The sequence below is a fragment of the Scyliorhinus canicula genome, chromosome 9 (genome assembly GCF_902713615.1).
Source record: "Scyliorhinus canicula chromosome 9, sScyCan1.1, whole genome shotgun sequence".
NCBI classification, from domain to species: domain Eukaryota; kingdom Metazoa; phylum Chordata; class Chondrichthyes; order Carcharhiniformes; family Scyliorhinidae; genus Scyliorhinus; species Scyliorhinus canicula.
Window position 1 is genome coordinate 50,949,559 of NC_052154.1, and position 17,289 is coordinate 50,966,847.

General features: G+C 43.3%; 1 protein-coding gene across 2 annotated transcripts in view; it reads left to right on the forward strand.

Annotated features, from left to right (window-relative positions):
• The first annotated feature begins 1,090 nt into the window (after positions 1–1,090).
• The window catches only part of tent4b (terminal nucleotidyltransferase 4B), an 81,067-nt gene continuing 64,868 nt past the window's right edge, over positions 1,091–17,289 (forward strand). The window contains exon 1 of one of the 2 annotated variants that reach the window (XR_005461801.1): positions 1,091–1,719. Coding sequence is in view for 1 of the 2 variants with exons in the window: in XM_038806686.1 (XP_038662614.1) it covers positions 1,256–1,719 (464 nt within the window). In the remaining variant the exon portion in view is untranslated. The remainder of the gene's footprint in view (positions 1,720–17,289) is intronic. The other variant, XM_038806686.1, reaches the window with a different exon arrangement.

A 17,289-nucleotide genomic window follows, 5' to 3' on the forward strand; every position in this document is an offset into this window, starting at 1 on the left:
GTGAGGATGGAGTTGATGTGGGGTTGGAGTGATGTGGAGTTGAGGGTGGATGGGTTGGGTGAAGAGGGGGTGGGGATGGAGTTAATGTGAGGTTGGGGTGATGCGGGGTTGAGGGGGATGGGCTGGGTGAGGAGGGGGTGAGGATGGAGTTGAAAAATGAAAATCGCTTATTGTCACGAGTAGGCTTCAATGAAGGTACTGTGAAAATCCCCTAGTCGCCACATTCCGGCGCCTGTCCGGGGAGGCTGGTACGGGAATCGAACCGTGCTGCTGGCCTGCTTTAAAGCCAGTGATTTAGCTGAGTGAGCTAAACCAGTTGATGTGAGGTTGGGGTGATGTGGGGTTGAGGAGGGGGATGGGGTGAGGATGGAGTTGATGTGAGGTTGGAGTGATGTGGAGTTGAGGGTGGATGGGCTGGGTGAGGAGGGGGTGAGGATGGAGTTAATGTGAGGTTGGGGTGATGCGGGGTTGAGGGGGATGGGCTGGGTGAGGGGGTGAGGATGGAGTTGATGTGAGGTTGGGGTGATGTGGGTTTGAGGGGGGAGGTGATTTAGTGTTGGGGTGATGTGGGGTTGAGGGGGGAGGTGATTTGGTGTTGGGGTGATGTGGGGTTGAGGGGGGAGGTGATTTGGTGTTGGGGTGATGTGGGGTTGAGGGGAGAGGTGATATGGTGCTGGGGTGATGTGGGGTTGAGGGGGGGAAGTGATTTGGTGCTGGGGTGATGTGGGGTTGAGGTGGGGAAGTGATTTGGTGCTGGGGTGATGTGGGGTTGAGGGGGGAGGTGATTTGGTGCTGGGGTGATGTGGGGTTGAGGGGGGGGGGAAGTGATTTGGTGCTGGGGTGATGTGGGGTTGAGGGGGAGGTGATTTGGTGTTGGGGCGATGTGGGGGGTGGGGCCGAGCGTAACTGGGACGTTCGAATATCAACCGAAAAAGGAAGGAACGCGCGAGCCACTCTCATTATCGCGTCAGATTCCCATCGCTCTGACGTCACAATGGAGGCCAATTGTTGCACGCCGTGCCGTTCGCAGATTCCAGCCCGCGAGCCGGACGCCAGCCGGGGCACGCAGCGCGCCTGCGCAGACCAGCGCCTGGCGCCATTGCTGTTGGGTCTGTCCTCGTTCCGGCCCAGTGACAGGCTGCCGGGGTATCCGACACGCAGAGGGCGGGGGAGGGCAGAGAGTGAGCGGTGGGCCGGCAGGGGGAAAACGAGCAGACGCTCCGTTTTCAGGTGGTGGAAACGCCGTCTCCGTTTGATGGATCCGAGAGTAGCCTGGTTTCAGCCAGAGCAGCTCGGACCCGCCAACATTTTGTGGATGCAAATTTGGGAAACGACGCAAGGGCTGAGGAATCTGTTCTTTAATAATAACTGTGCGGCGGCAGCGACAACGACGACAACGGCGGCGGCAGCAACGAATGTGGGCAGCGAGAGAATGTCGAGGGAGAGAAGCAGCCAGGGAGGTGGGGATTTCGGAAGACAGAAGGACTTTCTCCCACTCGAGCCCAGCGCCAACGACAGTAACTTCCCAGCCGGCCCAGGTGAAGGCGGCTGCAGGAAGAGCAGCCCGGACGACAGCAACACCAACAGCGGCTCGGGCAACAAAAGGAAAAGGGACAACAAGGCGAGCACTTTCGGGCTAAACTACAGCCTGATGTCTGGAAGCGGCCGTTACAACGGAACTCCCTGGAAAAGCCGGAACTACAGAGAGGGAGTCCTGGGGTAAGGTTTCTTACACGCGCTGCTTTTTTGTGTGGCAGAGGTGGCCTAAGGTTTCAGGAGCGCCTCTTTGCCCTTTGGATGGCCGGACAGAACTAATTTGGGTGTTCGGCACATCTTGGAGGAGATCACAAATCCTGTTTTAAAGACGGCCCTATCAATGCCCTCATTTATAATGCAGCCAATTCCGTGGATGTCAGAGATTGCCCACGTGTTAAAGTGGCACTATCTAATAAAAATGTGACTGGCAAACTTTATTTTTGTGGTGGCTAGGGAGGGGAAGGAGTCGTGCATCTTTCTTGTCACGTCCTGCCTGACATAAATGATGTATTTGGTGCATTTTGTTATTCAGCAAGAAGTTTTCCAATTTGGAAGACTGTCCCCGTTTAAGATTATTAACTCTGTCCATCGGCTGTTGTTATGTAATGCACGAAGAGTCCATTTTGTTTAACTACAAAAACTGTGGTACGTGAAATGTCTATATCAAACTCCTTATCCGTTCTTAACTAGCAATTGGCATGGATGATATTGTAAAATGTATAACTTGCTCTTGCAGTAAGTTCACGTTACACTGGTGTGTTATGTAAGGTTTTGGGGTCCCAATAACACCCATGAAATTGTATAACATTTGCATCGAATTTTCGTGTTTCATTTAATATATACAAGATTATTTATTTTATTTTAGTTTCATGTGGCACCATTAAATCTTTTAAATGGTTCAGAACTTTAAAAAAACCCTGCTGCTTTTGCTTCTGTATTTCAGGGTGTCTACTTTTGTATTGTTGAAACATTGCTGTAAGTGGCATAAATTTTTGAAATGTGGGAGATGGATACGACGTGGTGCTTATTTAAAAAGAAAACCTCATAAATATTGAAAATAGACAGTTCTAGTGAATTTCCATCTCCCTACGTTGCAGCACCTCTTGAAGGTCAAAAATCCCCCTCAAAAATTGGAAGTAGACACGCATAGTGAATTTCAGTCTCTCCACGTGGTTGCAGCACCTCTTCTTGAAGGTCAGAATGAGTAAATCTGATATCTTTGAAGTGACACATAATTGAATGTGCAGATTTTTGGAGTAAGTTGGGGTAATGAGGGGCTTCGAAAGACCTTCCACAAGTGGAGTTAGCATTTCAAAGCAGCTGCTGTAACAGAACACTAATGTCCATTAGGCCTTCTGTCTGCCATGTTAAAGGCACTGATTTCTGTCATTACCTGTCTCATGATTAAGAGTAATTTGCTTTAAAACTGCAAATTTCTGTATCTTGAACTTGTCATGTGCACAACAATCACTGTACTCTGCAAGACCATCCATAGTTGATGGTGTGACTCTGAAAATAATGAGGATATGTCACACGGGTTTCTTGTTTCAGTGGGTAAATATGCCACTGACTATATCATAAAGCTTGGAATATTTCTGATCTTTGTGATGAGAGCACTGAACTGAACCAGAGCAGCAGTAAGGATACTGTAGTTGGGCGTGTGTGTCATGGAATGCTAGAATGGTTATAGTACAGGAGGTCTGTTGTGTGTGCGCTGGTGCTCTGCAAGAGCAACCCGCCTAGACCCACTTCCCTATCTTTTCCCTGTAGTGCTGCACTTTCCCCTTCTCAGATAATTACCAAATACACTTTTGAATGCCATGATTAAATCTGCCTCCACCACATTCTCCGGTAGTGCATTTCAAACCTTAATGTCTTGCTAAGTAAAAACGCTTTTCCTTGTGTTGTCTTTGATTCCTTTGCCACTCACCTTAAATTGGTGTTCTTTGGTTCTTGAGTCTTGCAAACGGGACCAGTTTCTCTTTATCAACCATGTCCGCACTCATTTTGAACACTTTTATCAAATCTCCTGTAAACCTTCTCTTTGGATAAATTGGGGCTGTTCCCTTTAATTTATCCACATACCTGAAGTCCCTCATCCCAGCAACCAGTGAATCCTTTCTGCATCTTTTCCACACATACGCAGAATTAGACACAATGTACATTGTTTATGGCAAGTTCACCATAACTTCTTTTGTACCCTATGCCTATAGTTAGTAAACCTAGAGTCCTATAAACCCTGCCAACTGCTTTCACAACCTATCCTACCCCCTCCAGTGGTGTGAGAATGGAAGAAGAAGCATACTGCCCTGAAGAGGTGCATGATCAAATGCACATGAGCACAGGGACCAGCCACTGGACTGATTTTGAGAAGCATGTTTGGAAATGGGTTCTCAATCGTCAGAATAGCTGCATTGTCACCGGAAATGCAATGTGTATATGTGCTCTAAAGTGGGCCAAATCAAACCTGGAGTCCAAAGAATTTTGAGTAACAGTTATTGGTGGAACCTACTTATGGAGCAAAAATGCCTAGCGTTGGGGCAGAAGACCAAGTTTGCTCAGAGCCGACCAAAAAATCTTGATTCAAAAATTACCAGTTTCCAATGGCTCTTCAGACAGCATGGGTGCCCATTATATCATATCAGCAACATGGACAAACCACCCATGACTTTCAATATGCACAGCAACTGAATTGTGGAGCGGAAAGGTCTTAAAAGGGTTCTAGTGAAAACCACAAGACATGGCAAGACTAGATTCACCATGGTACTAGCCTGCATGGCTGATGGAATAAAATTAAAAGTCTGATAATTTTCATAAATAAAATCAAGCTTGCAGAAGTTTTTGTGCATGTCCATGACAATGTTTGGATGGATAAATCTGAAATTAAGTTATAGATTGATACTATGTGGAATAAGTGCCCCAGTGGCCTACATATAGATTGCAGCTTATTTGTGTGGAACATGTTCAGATCCCATATGACTGATGCAGTCAAGAGATGCCTGTGAAGAAATAATGCCAAACACCAACATTGCAGTTATACCAGGCAGGTCTCGTATCCACAGTTCAACCTTTTGACGTGTGCCTCAACAAGCAATTCGTGTTTGTGCCAAATTGAATAGGTGGATGTTTGATTGGGGGGGTGGGGGGAAACGTTCACAAATGAGTGGAAATACGCTTGTTGCCCACCAGAGATTATTATTTTTGTCATCCAGTTGTGGGGTGCCATCAGCGCACAAAATGTTAAAACAATCATTCGAAAAATGCTGAATATCCAATTTTTAATGAATGGAGTGGAGGGTGATTCTAAAGTTGAAGTGCTACGTCTTGGGTACTCTAAATTAAAAAAAAAATCAATAAACTTTGCCACATAAATATTAGTTATTTTTTCCCGCATTTTAAAATTGCGACATCTACACCTACATTTTATACCTTGCATATAAACAGACCCCTGTCTTTAATGATTTCAACGGTCAATTGAAAAGACAACATCTGTGGTAAATTTAATATGCTGCGTGTCCACCCATTCTGTCAGCCTATGTCCTCTTGAATATCGTCACTACCCCAATATTCCTAAGATTCTTTTGTCATTTGCCAATTTTGAAATTGTTCCCAGTGCACCCAATTCTAGATCATTAATATAGATTTTAAAAAGCATTGGTCTTAATACTGATCCCTAGGGAACTCTGCTCTTTTTCCAGTCTGAATAACGTTATTCATCACAAATCAGCCAACTTTGTATCCATTCTGCCACTGACCCTTTTATTCCATGGGGCTTTAACTTTGTAACCAACTGAGCCAAGTTGACACACAAGAATCTTTGATCAAAAGGTTATGAGCTCCAGCCTTGTACCAATAATCTGATGTTGCTGTAACCTTATGACTATGGGACTATTCAATTACACTACTGTTGCGCCTATAACATTGAGGCCAGAGTTACAAAAGGCAAAAGCTTTGACTGACCGTCCTCAACCTCTCCAATGCCTTCATCATACTTGACCAGTCCATTCTGCTTAAATTGTTCTCCTTTTACAATTCACCTGTATGGTATTCTCTCATGTTTCCAGTCTGATCCTGCAATATGAATGTGACCGATTCAGCACCACCCTTGCCCCTGTGGGCTCAGACTCTGTTTTTCTATCTTAGCGTGTTATCAGCTTCCACATGTACACTGACGAACCTCTCTGCTTCCATAATCGTTGGCATTATTTTCATTAGCCTGTCCAACATTTAAGACCTGAATGAGCCTCCTTCCTGCAGCTAAATATTGAAACGAGTTTTATTTGGCTGCAGAAAATATCAACATACCCGGTCTTGACTCCATCACATTTCCTATTTACATCTCCAGCTAAGTGCAGAAATGCAGAACCTTGGCATACTGTTTAATCATGAGCTCTGATTACTTTTCCATGTTCAGTCCATTACTAAGAATGCTGCCTTCTGCATGGTGGTGCAGTGGTTAGCACTGTTGTTTCACGGCACCGAGGTCCCAGGTTCGATCCCAGCTCTGGGTCACTGTCCATGGGGAGTTTGCACATTCTCCCCATGTTTGCATGGGTTTCATCCCCACAACCCAAAAGATATACAGACTAAGTAGGTTGGCCATGCTAAATTGTCCCTTAATAGGAAAAATGAATTGGGCACTCTAAATTTGTTACAAAAAAGAATGCTGCCTTCCACTCCCAGACATCAGCAGCCTCGGAGACCTACTTTTCCCCCCACCCCAGGTTTGTTTGTTTTATACCACTTAATTGAAAAATACTTTGGCCTTCCTTTTAATTTACTATATTGTGTTGATTCTTCATAGCTATTGATCTCATCCAGCTGTAACGCCTTTCCCCACGTTAATATTGCGCTATCTTTTTAGTCCAGGAAAATTACGACAACAGGTTAACCCCCAACCCTCATCAGGTAGTGTTATGGGTTTATTTTCACTTTGCACCACTCGAAAAGACCAGTTTGGTGCTTTCTTTAACATTGTATTCAAAAGATAGCATCTTGAGTAGTGCAACACTACTTCAGTACTTTGCTGGAGTGACAGCTCAAGTCCTGCTATAGGATTTGAAACTATAATCTGATTAACAAGTGAACATGCTATCGACTGAGCAGTGCCCAGACTTCAGTTGTTAGGTGTAGCTCAACAAGTGGGAATTGAGTTTTGAGGTCATGCTCCTTTAATCTGTATGCTAGCTGTGCATTCTTTTTTGTTTTCTGTCTTATTCTTTTGGACTGGCAGAAAAAAAATTAAACTAGAGCATGTTTTACAGGCTTTGCTGATGCTGTCTACTTTGTGTGACTTTCAAAACTTTCCAAGGTTAAGAAAGTGAGTCTGTGATGCATGAGCTGTTGTATTGGTCAACTGGCAGCTGATTTTCTGTTCCAAGTATACCCAATAAAAGCCCAGAAAGTCAGTTAGTTACCTGTAAAAGCATTGGTCTACAGAAGAGTGGAAACATTTGAAATGTGTGTCTCACAAATACTCATAGCCAGTGAATAGGTTGTTGGTCAGCCTGGAACAAAAATGAAGCTGCAAGGGTCAGCAACTTAGAAAATGTTGAGCATCACAGTTCTTGCTAATATTTACATTATTGGTTGGAAAGATTGAAGAGGAACACAAGTGCGCATTGTATGGAGTCAAAGTCCCCAATCAGTTTAAGGTTCATGGAGTGTTCTCTGTTAAGGCTGTTAGCCTGCAGATTAGAGACAACACCTGAAAATAATTCTACACCATCCTTTATGAAGTATGCTCTGCCAGATGATCTGTTGTGATTGCTATTTGGCATCTAGGGGTAGTTTGAGAATCATAAGTATTTTAACTGAATTGAGTGGTTAGATGGCTAATTACGGCACTCACCATGTGACCATAATCACTTGTTGCTTGTATCATGAATTTAGCCGATTACTAACAAAATACAGCTTATCTTGCTGCTGGTCAATTTTTAACTTTTGAGCATTTGCGGGGGCCCAGTACTGAAGATACAAGTGCCTGACTGGAGCATGTTGACAGGTTCCACTGAAGTGTCAGTGTTCACTGTACTCTAAACCTGCTATCACATTTTAAAAACTTTTAAAGTTGATTTTTGATCTGCGACTCTGTTCTCTTCCTGAATGGAATCCATACTGTATCGTGATTTTTTTTTTTTAGAACAGTACAGCACAGAACAGGCCCTTCGGCCCTCGATGTTGTGCCGAGCAATGATCACCCTACTTAAACCCACGTAACCCGTATACCCGTAACCCAACAATCCCCCCATTAACCTTACACTACGGGCAATTTAGCATGGCCAATCCACCTAACCCGCACATCTTTGGACTGTGGGAGGAAACCGGAGCACCCGGAGGAAACCCACGCACACACGGGGAGGACGTGCAGACTCCACACAGACAGTGACCCAGCCGGGAATCGAACCTGGGACCCTGGAGCTGTGAAGCATTGATGCTAACCACCATGCTACCGTGAGGCCCAGATCTTTCATCAGGAGTAGGTTAAACTATTTTGTGGCAGTGTGACTGAGCAGTCTTAAGGCATTGGAATAAGGCTGCAGTCTTGGGGGTGGCGGTGGTTTCAAATCCCACCATGGCCAGCGATAGTTTTAGCTTGGGGATGGCACAGCAGTTAGCACTGCTTCACAGCGTCAGGGACAAGGGTCTATTCTGGCTTTGGGTGACAGTGTGGAGTTTGCACTTTCTCCCAGTGTCTGCGTGGGTTTCCTCTGGTTTCCTCCCACCGTCCAAAGATGTACAGGTTAGATGGATTAGCCATGTTAAATTGCCCCTTGGTGTCCACACAGTTAGGTGGGATGGTGGGGAGTGGGCCTGGGTAGGTTGCTCTTTCAGAGCGTTGGTGTAGACTCGATGGGCCGAATACCTCTGAACTATTCTATGTATTTCTTGCTCCTATGAACAAATAATATTTTGCATAATCTGAGAGCAGCAACAGTGGTTGTGGAAATGGCACGATGTAGCTATCTCAGCTTTTTGACTCCGAATATGTTTCAGGATGAAAACTCTCACTGGGAAACAGAAATTAAAAATAAATCTTTGTTTATTAAGTAATAATTGAAGGAAAACTTTGCCCTCTCCAGTCATCAGTGTACTGATAAGTTTATATAAACAACAACTGTACTCTGGTTTGTCTCTATGCGAGTTGTAGTCCTCTCCCTTCTTTGACTAATGTTAAAGTAATGATTAGAATTTGGTATAACATCTCATCACTTGTATGTTAATTTGCTATATGCTTTGTATTATGGTTTGTACAGTCCACTGTTAATTAAATGTAACCTTACTGAAAAAAAGTTAAATGATGTAATTTTAATCAATTAGCGCAGATAAATACCACAGGAACACAAGTCATCACAAAATTCCAAAGCAATTATTGAAGTATATGCGATAAAAATGTGGGTTCTTTAAAGGCAGTTCAAAACAAAATTGTCAACAACAGTTTTATTTATGGCACTTTTCATATAGTAGAATGTCTCGAGGGGCTTCACGGGAGCATTATCAAACAAATTTGACACTGTACCATAAGGCAATGTTAGGGCAGAGACCAAAAGTTTGGTCAAAGCGGTAGAGTAAGGAGTGCCTTTCAAGAGGGAAAGAGCGGTTTGGGGAGAGAACTCCAGGGCTTTGGGCTGTGGCAGCTGAAGGTCTTGGCAATGTTTGGCAAATTGAAAGGATTAAAATTAAGAGACCACAATTGTAAAAAAAGTGCAGATATTTTGAGGGTTGAAGGAGATTAGAGATGGGGATGAGGTCATGAAGAAATTTGGAAGGTATTGTGGGTTATTTGAATTCTCAGTAACTTTCCAAAATGCTCAGGGATTTGCTTCCTATTGACAGCAAGTTCGTCCACAAAATAGTCGAGAAATTCCTTGGGGAAATCTGTTTTCGTTTTCGGATACTTCCTCAGTCATTCACACAATAGCTCAAGGTTCTGGTGGGGACAGTTTGAACTGTCTGTTTGGGCCTCTTCCTTACATTTACTCCCTTGTGCTTGTAAGCAATTTCCATGTCAGTTAGCATTCCAGATATCCAGCCTCCTTTATAAGCACTGAAAAACTAGTTTTTGGTTCTGCAAATAGAGCGCAGCTCCCTCCAATGGTAAGGAGAACTTAAGACAATAATATTGTTCCATGACTCTCGCAGAATCAGTAAGGCTGATCCGAACAGGGGTCTAAAATATCAAGCAAAATTTAGAATATGGCTGGAGTATGAACACCAAAAGATTCAAGTAATTGTGGTTAGAAGGAATACTTTGGAAGAAACTGGAACGCAGGTTTGAAGTGGATGGGTCACAATGCAACAAATAGATAAGTCTATTTTGGACGAATGATAACAAAAGGTGGCAAATGTGAGTGGAGACATCAGAAGAAGGACAGTCAAATACAGAAGTTAGAATGATAGAGACAGCCAGAAGTAATTTTGTTTAATTATAATTTTAGCAAGGAACAATCTCGTAAGATGCTACATTCTGTCCACTTTCCCGTGCCTCAGAAACCTGGAGAGCAAATAAAGATCTGTGGAAGAAAATAGAAGCCGTTGAAATATGAATGCTAATATACAGACCATAATACAAATGAAGAGATACTCAAAATTGCAAGAGTAAAGTTTAGAGATCTTATAGAGGGCAGAATGGAGGCCAGCAGAATGAGGAATCGCCCTAGACATATCACAGTGTGGTTGCAGATGAACTGCAGTGGATGTGTGAGGACGGGAAAAGACAGACGAGTATAGTATGCCATGACAGCTGATCTCCTGGTGGTAATAGTGGCTACATGCAGCAGCAATGATGAATAGATGACCTGTAGAGCCCCTGGTATGAATGTCATGGTAGTATTTTGCATAATCACTTGTTGCCAACACTTACTTTCATAGCATTAAATGGCTAATCACGTTTGGTAAAAATATTAGTTCTGTTGCACTTGCACTCAGGCATTGCTCAGGTCTGATAGCTGTCAACTGACAAGATGACCGCCTTACCATACAAGTAAAAGTAGCCCAGCCATTGTTCAATAAGGGTCACCAGTGATACTTGTCTATTTTCTATTCCTGTAGGGTACAGAAATAATAACAACATGAGGGAGCATTGGGGATTGTTGCAAATCTCTCACCTATTTTTCTTCAGTCATGCTAATAAAATCCATGATAATTTGCTTGAGCGCATTTATTTAAATAAATAAAGGCCAGTTCCATCAGTTTGAATGATGGCTTTGTAATGAAAGAAATTTCAAAAATATTTGCATATAATACCCAATTGTTGATGCATTGCATGGCAATTCAGCTTGCCTTCTCGCGTGGACCTGGACTCAATCACAGGATGGTTTTTGAAGCCATTTATCTGTGATACAGAAAGCTTCCTGAATCCATTCGCTTTTCTTATAAGATGAGAGCAGCTGGTCCGGGTTTATAAACTGCTCCAGTACATTTCAACCAGCCCAGTAGAGCTGATTTCAACACTGGGAAAAGGTCAGGAAAATTCTACTCTTAGTAAGCAGTGGTTCTCCTTTTGCTTTTTTAGTAGGTGCTGAAGGTTGTGAGAGGAGTATCAAATTTCTCCACTTATTTGACCATAAGACATAGGTTCTTGTTTTTCCTACTAGCGGAAATATCCTCTCTACGTCCACTCTATCTAGGCCTCTCAGTATCCTGTAAGTTTCATTAAGATTCCCTCCTCATCTTTCTGAACTCAATGAGTACAAACCCAGAGTCCTCAACCGCTCCTCATTTGACAAGGTCTTAATTCCAGGGATCATTCTTGTGAAACTCCCCTGGACCCTTTTCAAGGTCAGCACATCCTTCCAACAAGCCCAAAACTGCTCACAATGCTCCAAATGGGGTCTGACCAGAGCTTTGTATAGCCTCAGAAGTATATCCCTGCTATTGTATTCTAGCCCTCTCGACATGAATGCTCTAACCCTCTCAACATGAATTGCATTTGCCTTCCTAACTGCCGACTGAACCTGCACGTTAACCTTAAGAGAATCGTGAACAAGGACTCCCAAGTCCCTTTTTGCTTCTGATTTTCTAAGCATTTCCCCATTTAGAAAATAGCCTTTGCCTCCATTCTTCCTATCAAAGTGCATAACCTTTCACTTTTGCACATTGTATTCCATCTGTCACTTTTTTGCCCACTGTCCTAGTCTGTCCAGGTCCTTCTGCAGCCTCCCTTCTTCCTGAACACTACCTGTCCCGCAACAGATCTTTGTATCATCTGCAATATCTTTGTGTCATCTGCGGGGTTCAGAGTTCACATAATTTGAAACCAGAGATTGTGTTTCATAATAGAATGTCTCAAGGGACTTCAGGGTAGCATTAACAAACAGATTTGACATTGAACCATATAAGGAAATATTAGGGCAGAGACCAAAAGCTTGGTCAGAGAGGTAGGGCCAAGCAATGTCTTAAAGAAGGAAGGCAAGGCTGGCTAGAACCTTTTCCTCCAGTTATGCCTTCTGTACTGCATGGACCGATTCTTTCTGGAGCAAATTTCCAAATCTAATGACAGCCCTTATTTTCTTCCATTTCCAGTCTGGCAGCCAACCAGATTGATGGTGTAGGGTTGAGGGGCAAGATGCTGACTTATTTCCCTTCACCCCACCAAGACTGCTGTTTTTCTGCTCCCAATCACAACTTAATGCTGAATTCTAGACTTTTCTTGTCTACGTGAGTTATTGCTGTCAGGCAAGCTTAATTTAGAAGTGTTGTTCAATCAAAACTGCTGTCATGGTGACATCGCTTAAGTGGTGTCACATGACTGACTATTAGTAGGAAACACCTTTACCTATATTGTGCAGGTTAATGTATATCAGGTGTATACTTAATAAACACGTGCCACCTTTAGTAACCCAGTATGGGGCGTATTTTCTATGATCAAAATACAATCGCATTCTGCTTTCCATCTTGCCATTTTACCAACAATTGGACAGAAGGGTCAAAGTACACCAACATGAACAATATGAAATGAGTATTGAGAGTACATGCCTAAAGGCAATGCTTATTAATTTTTTATTCTACAAATCAAATGTGATTAGTTATATAGCTAATGTATTGGACAACACCGGTATTCGAGCACAAAACTGGCTAATAATCCTCGAAAGTGGAACATTAGTTGCCTAAGTAACTGTCAATAATTATAATGACCTTTTATAACAAGCATCTATAATGAGATAGCCGTGTGCCTGTTTGCATTACATACTCTGTAATACCAGAGCCGTGTTAATTAGGCAAAGGTGTCTGAAATTATGGAATGAATTGGTTTACGATTATTTGAACCTCAAAGTTTTTTCTTTCAATATGATACATGCATAATGTGTACTTCCCTCCCAATCCTCAAACTAGGCTTGTGAATGATTGTGTAATAATTGGAACATGGGATGTTTTCTACCTGTGCTCATTATTGCATGTTTAAGTTTCAAATTCCATGGGTTTCCATACTGCCCCCTACAGGCTGTTAGAGGAACAGTGTGTTTTTACCAGGACTCCTTGCTCCTCTAGTTGTTGGGAAACTGGCAAGATGCCAGCAATGGTGGTTGGGCTGATGGGATACTGTTTCCTGCACGGTGGTGCAGTCCCAGTAAATGATGCTGGTTCCACATGGAGTAGGCTGCAATCATTCTTATCTTTGGCCTATATTGGATGGTCTTTCAACTCCTCCTTCTGCATGTGACTTGGCCATCTTCAAAATACAATGATGAATTCAATTGAGTTGGTACATCCATTCCCAAGAGAGCTTCTCCCACTGAGCCCACCCAGATAGATATGGTCAGTTTATGTGGGGCAAGTCCAATGAGCATGGGTTGAGCTCTTCTGATGACTTAAAACTACCATATCCCGGTCTAACTGGTTACACTGATCGACCAATGCTGCAACGGTTATTTCTCTGGTCTCCCATCTAGGCAGAGTAATCTTCAGCATTTTTGCAATTTTGGTCTTAAACCAGTAAGGAAAGTAACTTTCATAGGACCGAAAGTGCTATCATCCATTTTAGCGGGCATTCGTGCATTCCCGCATGTTCCGACCAGACAAATCGGAATCGCTCGTCGTACTCACACTTCCTCCGTCCCATTTTGCTGGCAAGCTGCAATCTTTCCCCAGTCCGTTTTTCCTGGTGCCGACAGCAGCAACCAGTGCTGGATCACAGTCCAGCCTGCCTGTAATTGCTGATCATCGTCCCCAAGTGCGATTCAAACCTCTTTACACAATCTCTTCCCGGCTTGAAGGGCCTTGTCCTGTGCTGTATTGTTCTTCGTTCTTCAGGGTTTTGGTCAAGGATCGTATCATGACCGGTACAGGCTTGGAGAGCCAAAGGGCCTGTTCCTGTGCTGTATTGTTCTTTTGTTCTATTACTGTTTGGATCTGTACTCCATCCAATGGGTGGAGATTGTGAATGCTTTTTAAATGTTTTAACTGTTCCCAAATTATCCTTCCCACTTTCTTGGGATTTGTCAGCTCTTTAGACCATTTATCAATTTTTCGGGGTGCGCAGGGACATGCTGAAAATACTGGCCGTGTTTAACTCTAGTTGTTTTCGTGCCCATAGGGTTGATGGTTTCTTCTGTCTTGGTCTTTTTATCCAATAAATTTAAGAGTACACAATTCATTTTTTCCAATTAAGGGGCAATTTAATGTGGCTAATCCACCGACCCTGCACATCTTTGCGTTGTGGGGGCGAAACCCACGCAAACACGGGGAGAATGTGCAAACTCCACACGGACAATGACCCAGAGCCGAACCTGGTACCTCAGCCCGGTGAGGCAGCAGTGCTACCACTGTACCACCGTGCTGCCCACTCTTCTGCCTTGATCTTAACCCATTTTTTCCCCAGAGGATTAAGACACACCGAGGAGGATGCCTCCTTCGGATGACTTTCTCCACTGGAGTTGCTAGAGGTCTCCAATTCGATTTCTATACCAGCTTCACGTAACTGCACTTTTCTTTGTTGCACTTCTAATCTTCTAGGCAAGACTACAAATTGGATTTGAGGGGTGTATTTGGCTTTTCCGGTGGTGGGACTTCTAGTTCGTCGCAAAACTGTCTTGCTGTTTGATATAAGTTTTTTAACTTCTGACTTAACATCTTTTACTTCGGCTTCTAACTTTTCCGATTAAGTTTTTCCCTTTTTAACTGTTTGCTTACTGCCTTCAAATGTTCTTTCGCAGCGGTCAGTGCACGATCATGTTGGGATTAACTTGTTATTTTGTTTCGCTGCCGAACCTGACCCATAATGACTAGGGACCATTTGGTTCGGTCTTTTTTTTTCCATCCGGGTAGTTTCCCCCCCAGATTCTTTTAATATCTTCCAAGGACCATAGTCCTTTGGAGGTACTGTACCGTTCCTCAATCTCTGTACAGGTTTTGGATAAGTTAAACAGGTGCTCTATATACCCCTTTAATTGGTGAAGGATCTCATCTATGGAAACGTCCGGGATTGTCTGCCCTTGACGATGGTCGGTAACTGTTTGTTCTATTCCTCTGCGATAGTATCTCTGAATAGACTCCAGCCGTGTGGCTTCTTTTGGCCAGACAGCACGGTAGCACAGTTGCTTCACAGCTCCAGGGCCCAGATTCGATTCGTGGCTTGGGTCACGGTCTGCACATGCGGAGTCTGCACGTTCTCTCCGTGTCTGCGTGGGTTTCCTCCGGGTGCTCCGGTTTCCTCCCACAGTCCAAAGATGTGCAGGTTAGGTGGATTGGCCATGATAAATAGCCCTCCGTGTCCAAAAAAGTGAGTTGGGGTTACTGGGTTACGAGGATAGGGTGGAGGCGTGAGCTTAAGTAGGGTGCTCTTATGGGCAGCACGGTGGCGCAGTGGGTTAGCCCTGTTGCCTCACGATGCTGAGGTCCCAGGTTCGATCCCGGCTCTGGGTCACTGTCCGTGTGGAGTTTGCACATTCTCCCCGTGTTTCCATGGGTTTCTCCCCCCACAACCCAAAAGATGTGCAGAGTAGGTGAATTGGCCACGCTAAATTGCCCCTTAATTGGAAAAAATTAATTGGGTACTCTAAATTTAAACAAAAAAGTAGGGTGCTCTTTCTAAGAGCTGATGCAGACTCGATGGGCCGAATGGCCTCCTGCACTGTAAATTCTATGAAAATCCAGACGTCTGCTTAGGGGCTTGAGCCGACTACCATATTGGAGAAGCTCGGCGTCACGTAAGAGGATTACTGAGTCTCACAATGGCCAGGAACTCTTTTTATTTTAGTAGAGAGGTTTCCTTGCCTCCAGGAATAGACCTGTCCAGATCTTCGGTTCCTTGTCTCTCTTAGCGACCCTGCTCGCAGCGCCAAATTGTAGGATCTGTTATTTTTCAAATAAGAGATGAGGGTTCGGGGCTAGTGCGAGATTGAGTTTTATTGCAAACATCAAGCTGGTACACTTCAAAAACTATAAAACAAAAGCTCAGCGGGGCATAAGGAAGAAAACAATGGAAGGAAACCAAGGCGAGAAGGCAAAACGTGCGTCAGTGACTTTATATCTGTTTGGTTTGATAATTGTCACATCCACAGAATGTATTCTGTAAATCTGATGTATTCCCACAGACACAATATTTTGAAAATTTAGAGTTGAACTATTTCCCTATACTTGGAAAGAAATAAAAGTTAGTATCTCAAAATACGTAGTTCCAGAATTACTCCATGTCGTACATGGTATTGAATACAGAAATATAGGAATAGTGCAGACGAAGGTATAACTGGAGAGATAGTGCAGGAGTGAGGGTTTTGGGATTCCTGCTGCATTGGACTAAATCTGGGAGAGATGGTACCTGTCCAAGTTGGAAGGTGTGTGTTTCACAGAGCCACAACCAATATCCTGATGGGAGGTTTGGTATTGCTGTTGAAGAGGGTTTTTAAACTAGCTTGGCAGGAGGTGGAAACCCCGGTGATAATGAAGAGAAGCAAATCTGGAAATTTGCTTTCTGGCAGAATATTAATAAGTGAGCTTGGAAGACTGGGAAAACACAGGCTGGAAAATAGACAACTTCTTCACTGATTAGTCATACGTAGTTCATTACAAAGAGTCTTTCTGAGTAAGGCAGATGAGCTGGGAACGCAGCTAGCTACTTGGAAATATCAATCGTAGCTGTTACTGAGACATAGCTTAAAGAATGGTAGGAATGGCAGTTCATCATTCCTGGTTAGACAGTGGGTAGGAGGAAAAATGGGGTGGCAATATTTGTTAAATAAATGATCATAGCAGTAAGGAAGAATAAATATACCAGCAGCATCAAATGAGGCCATGTGTTGAACAACAAAGAAAATCGGTAATCACACTGCTTAGAATATAATGTGATAAAGATCCCAGTCAGAGGGAGTTAGAGCAAATATTTAGGCAAATTGCTGAGAAACAATAGGGCAGTAATAAGAGGGAATTTTAACCACCTTAATATTAAGGCATAAAACCAGTGTGAAAAGTTCAGAGGGTGCAGAATTTTTAAAATGTATTTAGGAGAACTACTTTTTTAGCTAGTATATAGCTAGAACTTGATGTTTTTGTTCATTCATCTCCCATACTCCGTTTTCATTTTGATAATTATTTGACACAAGGTTATTTATTGCGATTGATTCTCATGTCTGCAGTCCCTTTAAAAATTAATTGCAAACAGTTGGTTCACTCCAACATTGTTTTGTTTTGTTCCACCAATTTCAGTTTCGTTTACTGAGCTGAAAGTATTTTGGCAAAAGTGGACCAGAAACCGATACTTGAAAGTAAATCAGTGCCAGAGTAATAGGAGGGATTCAAGGAGTAGATAGCGTGGGT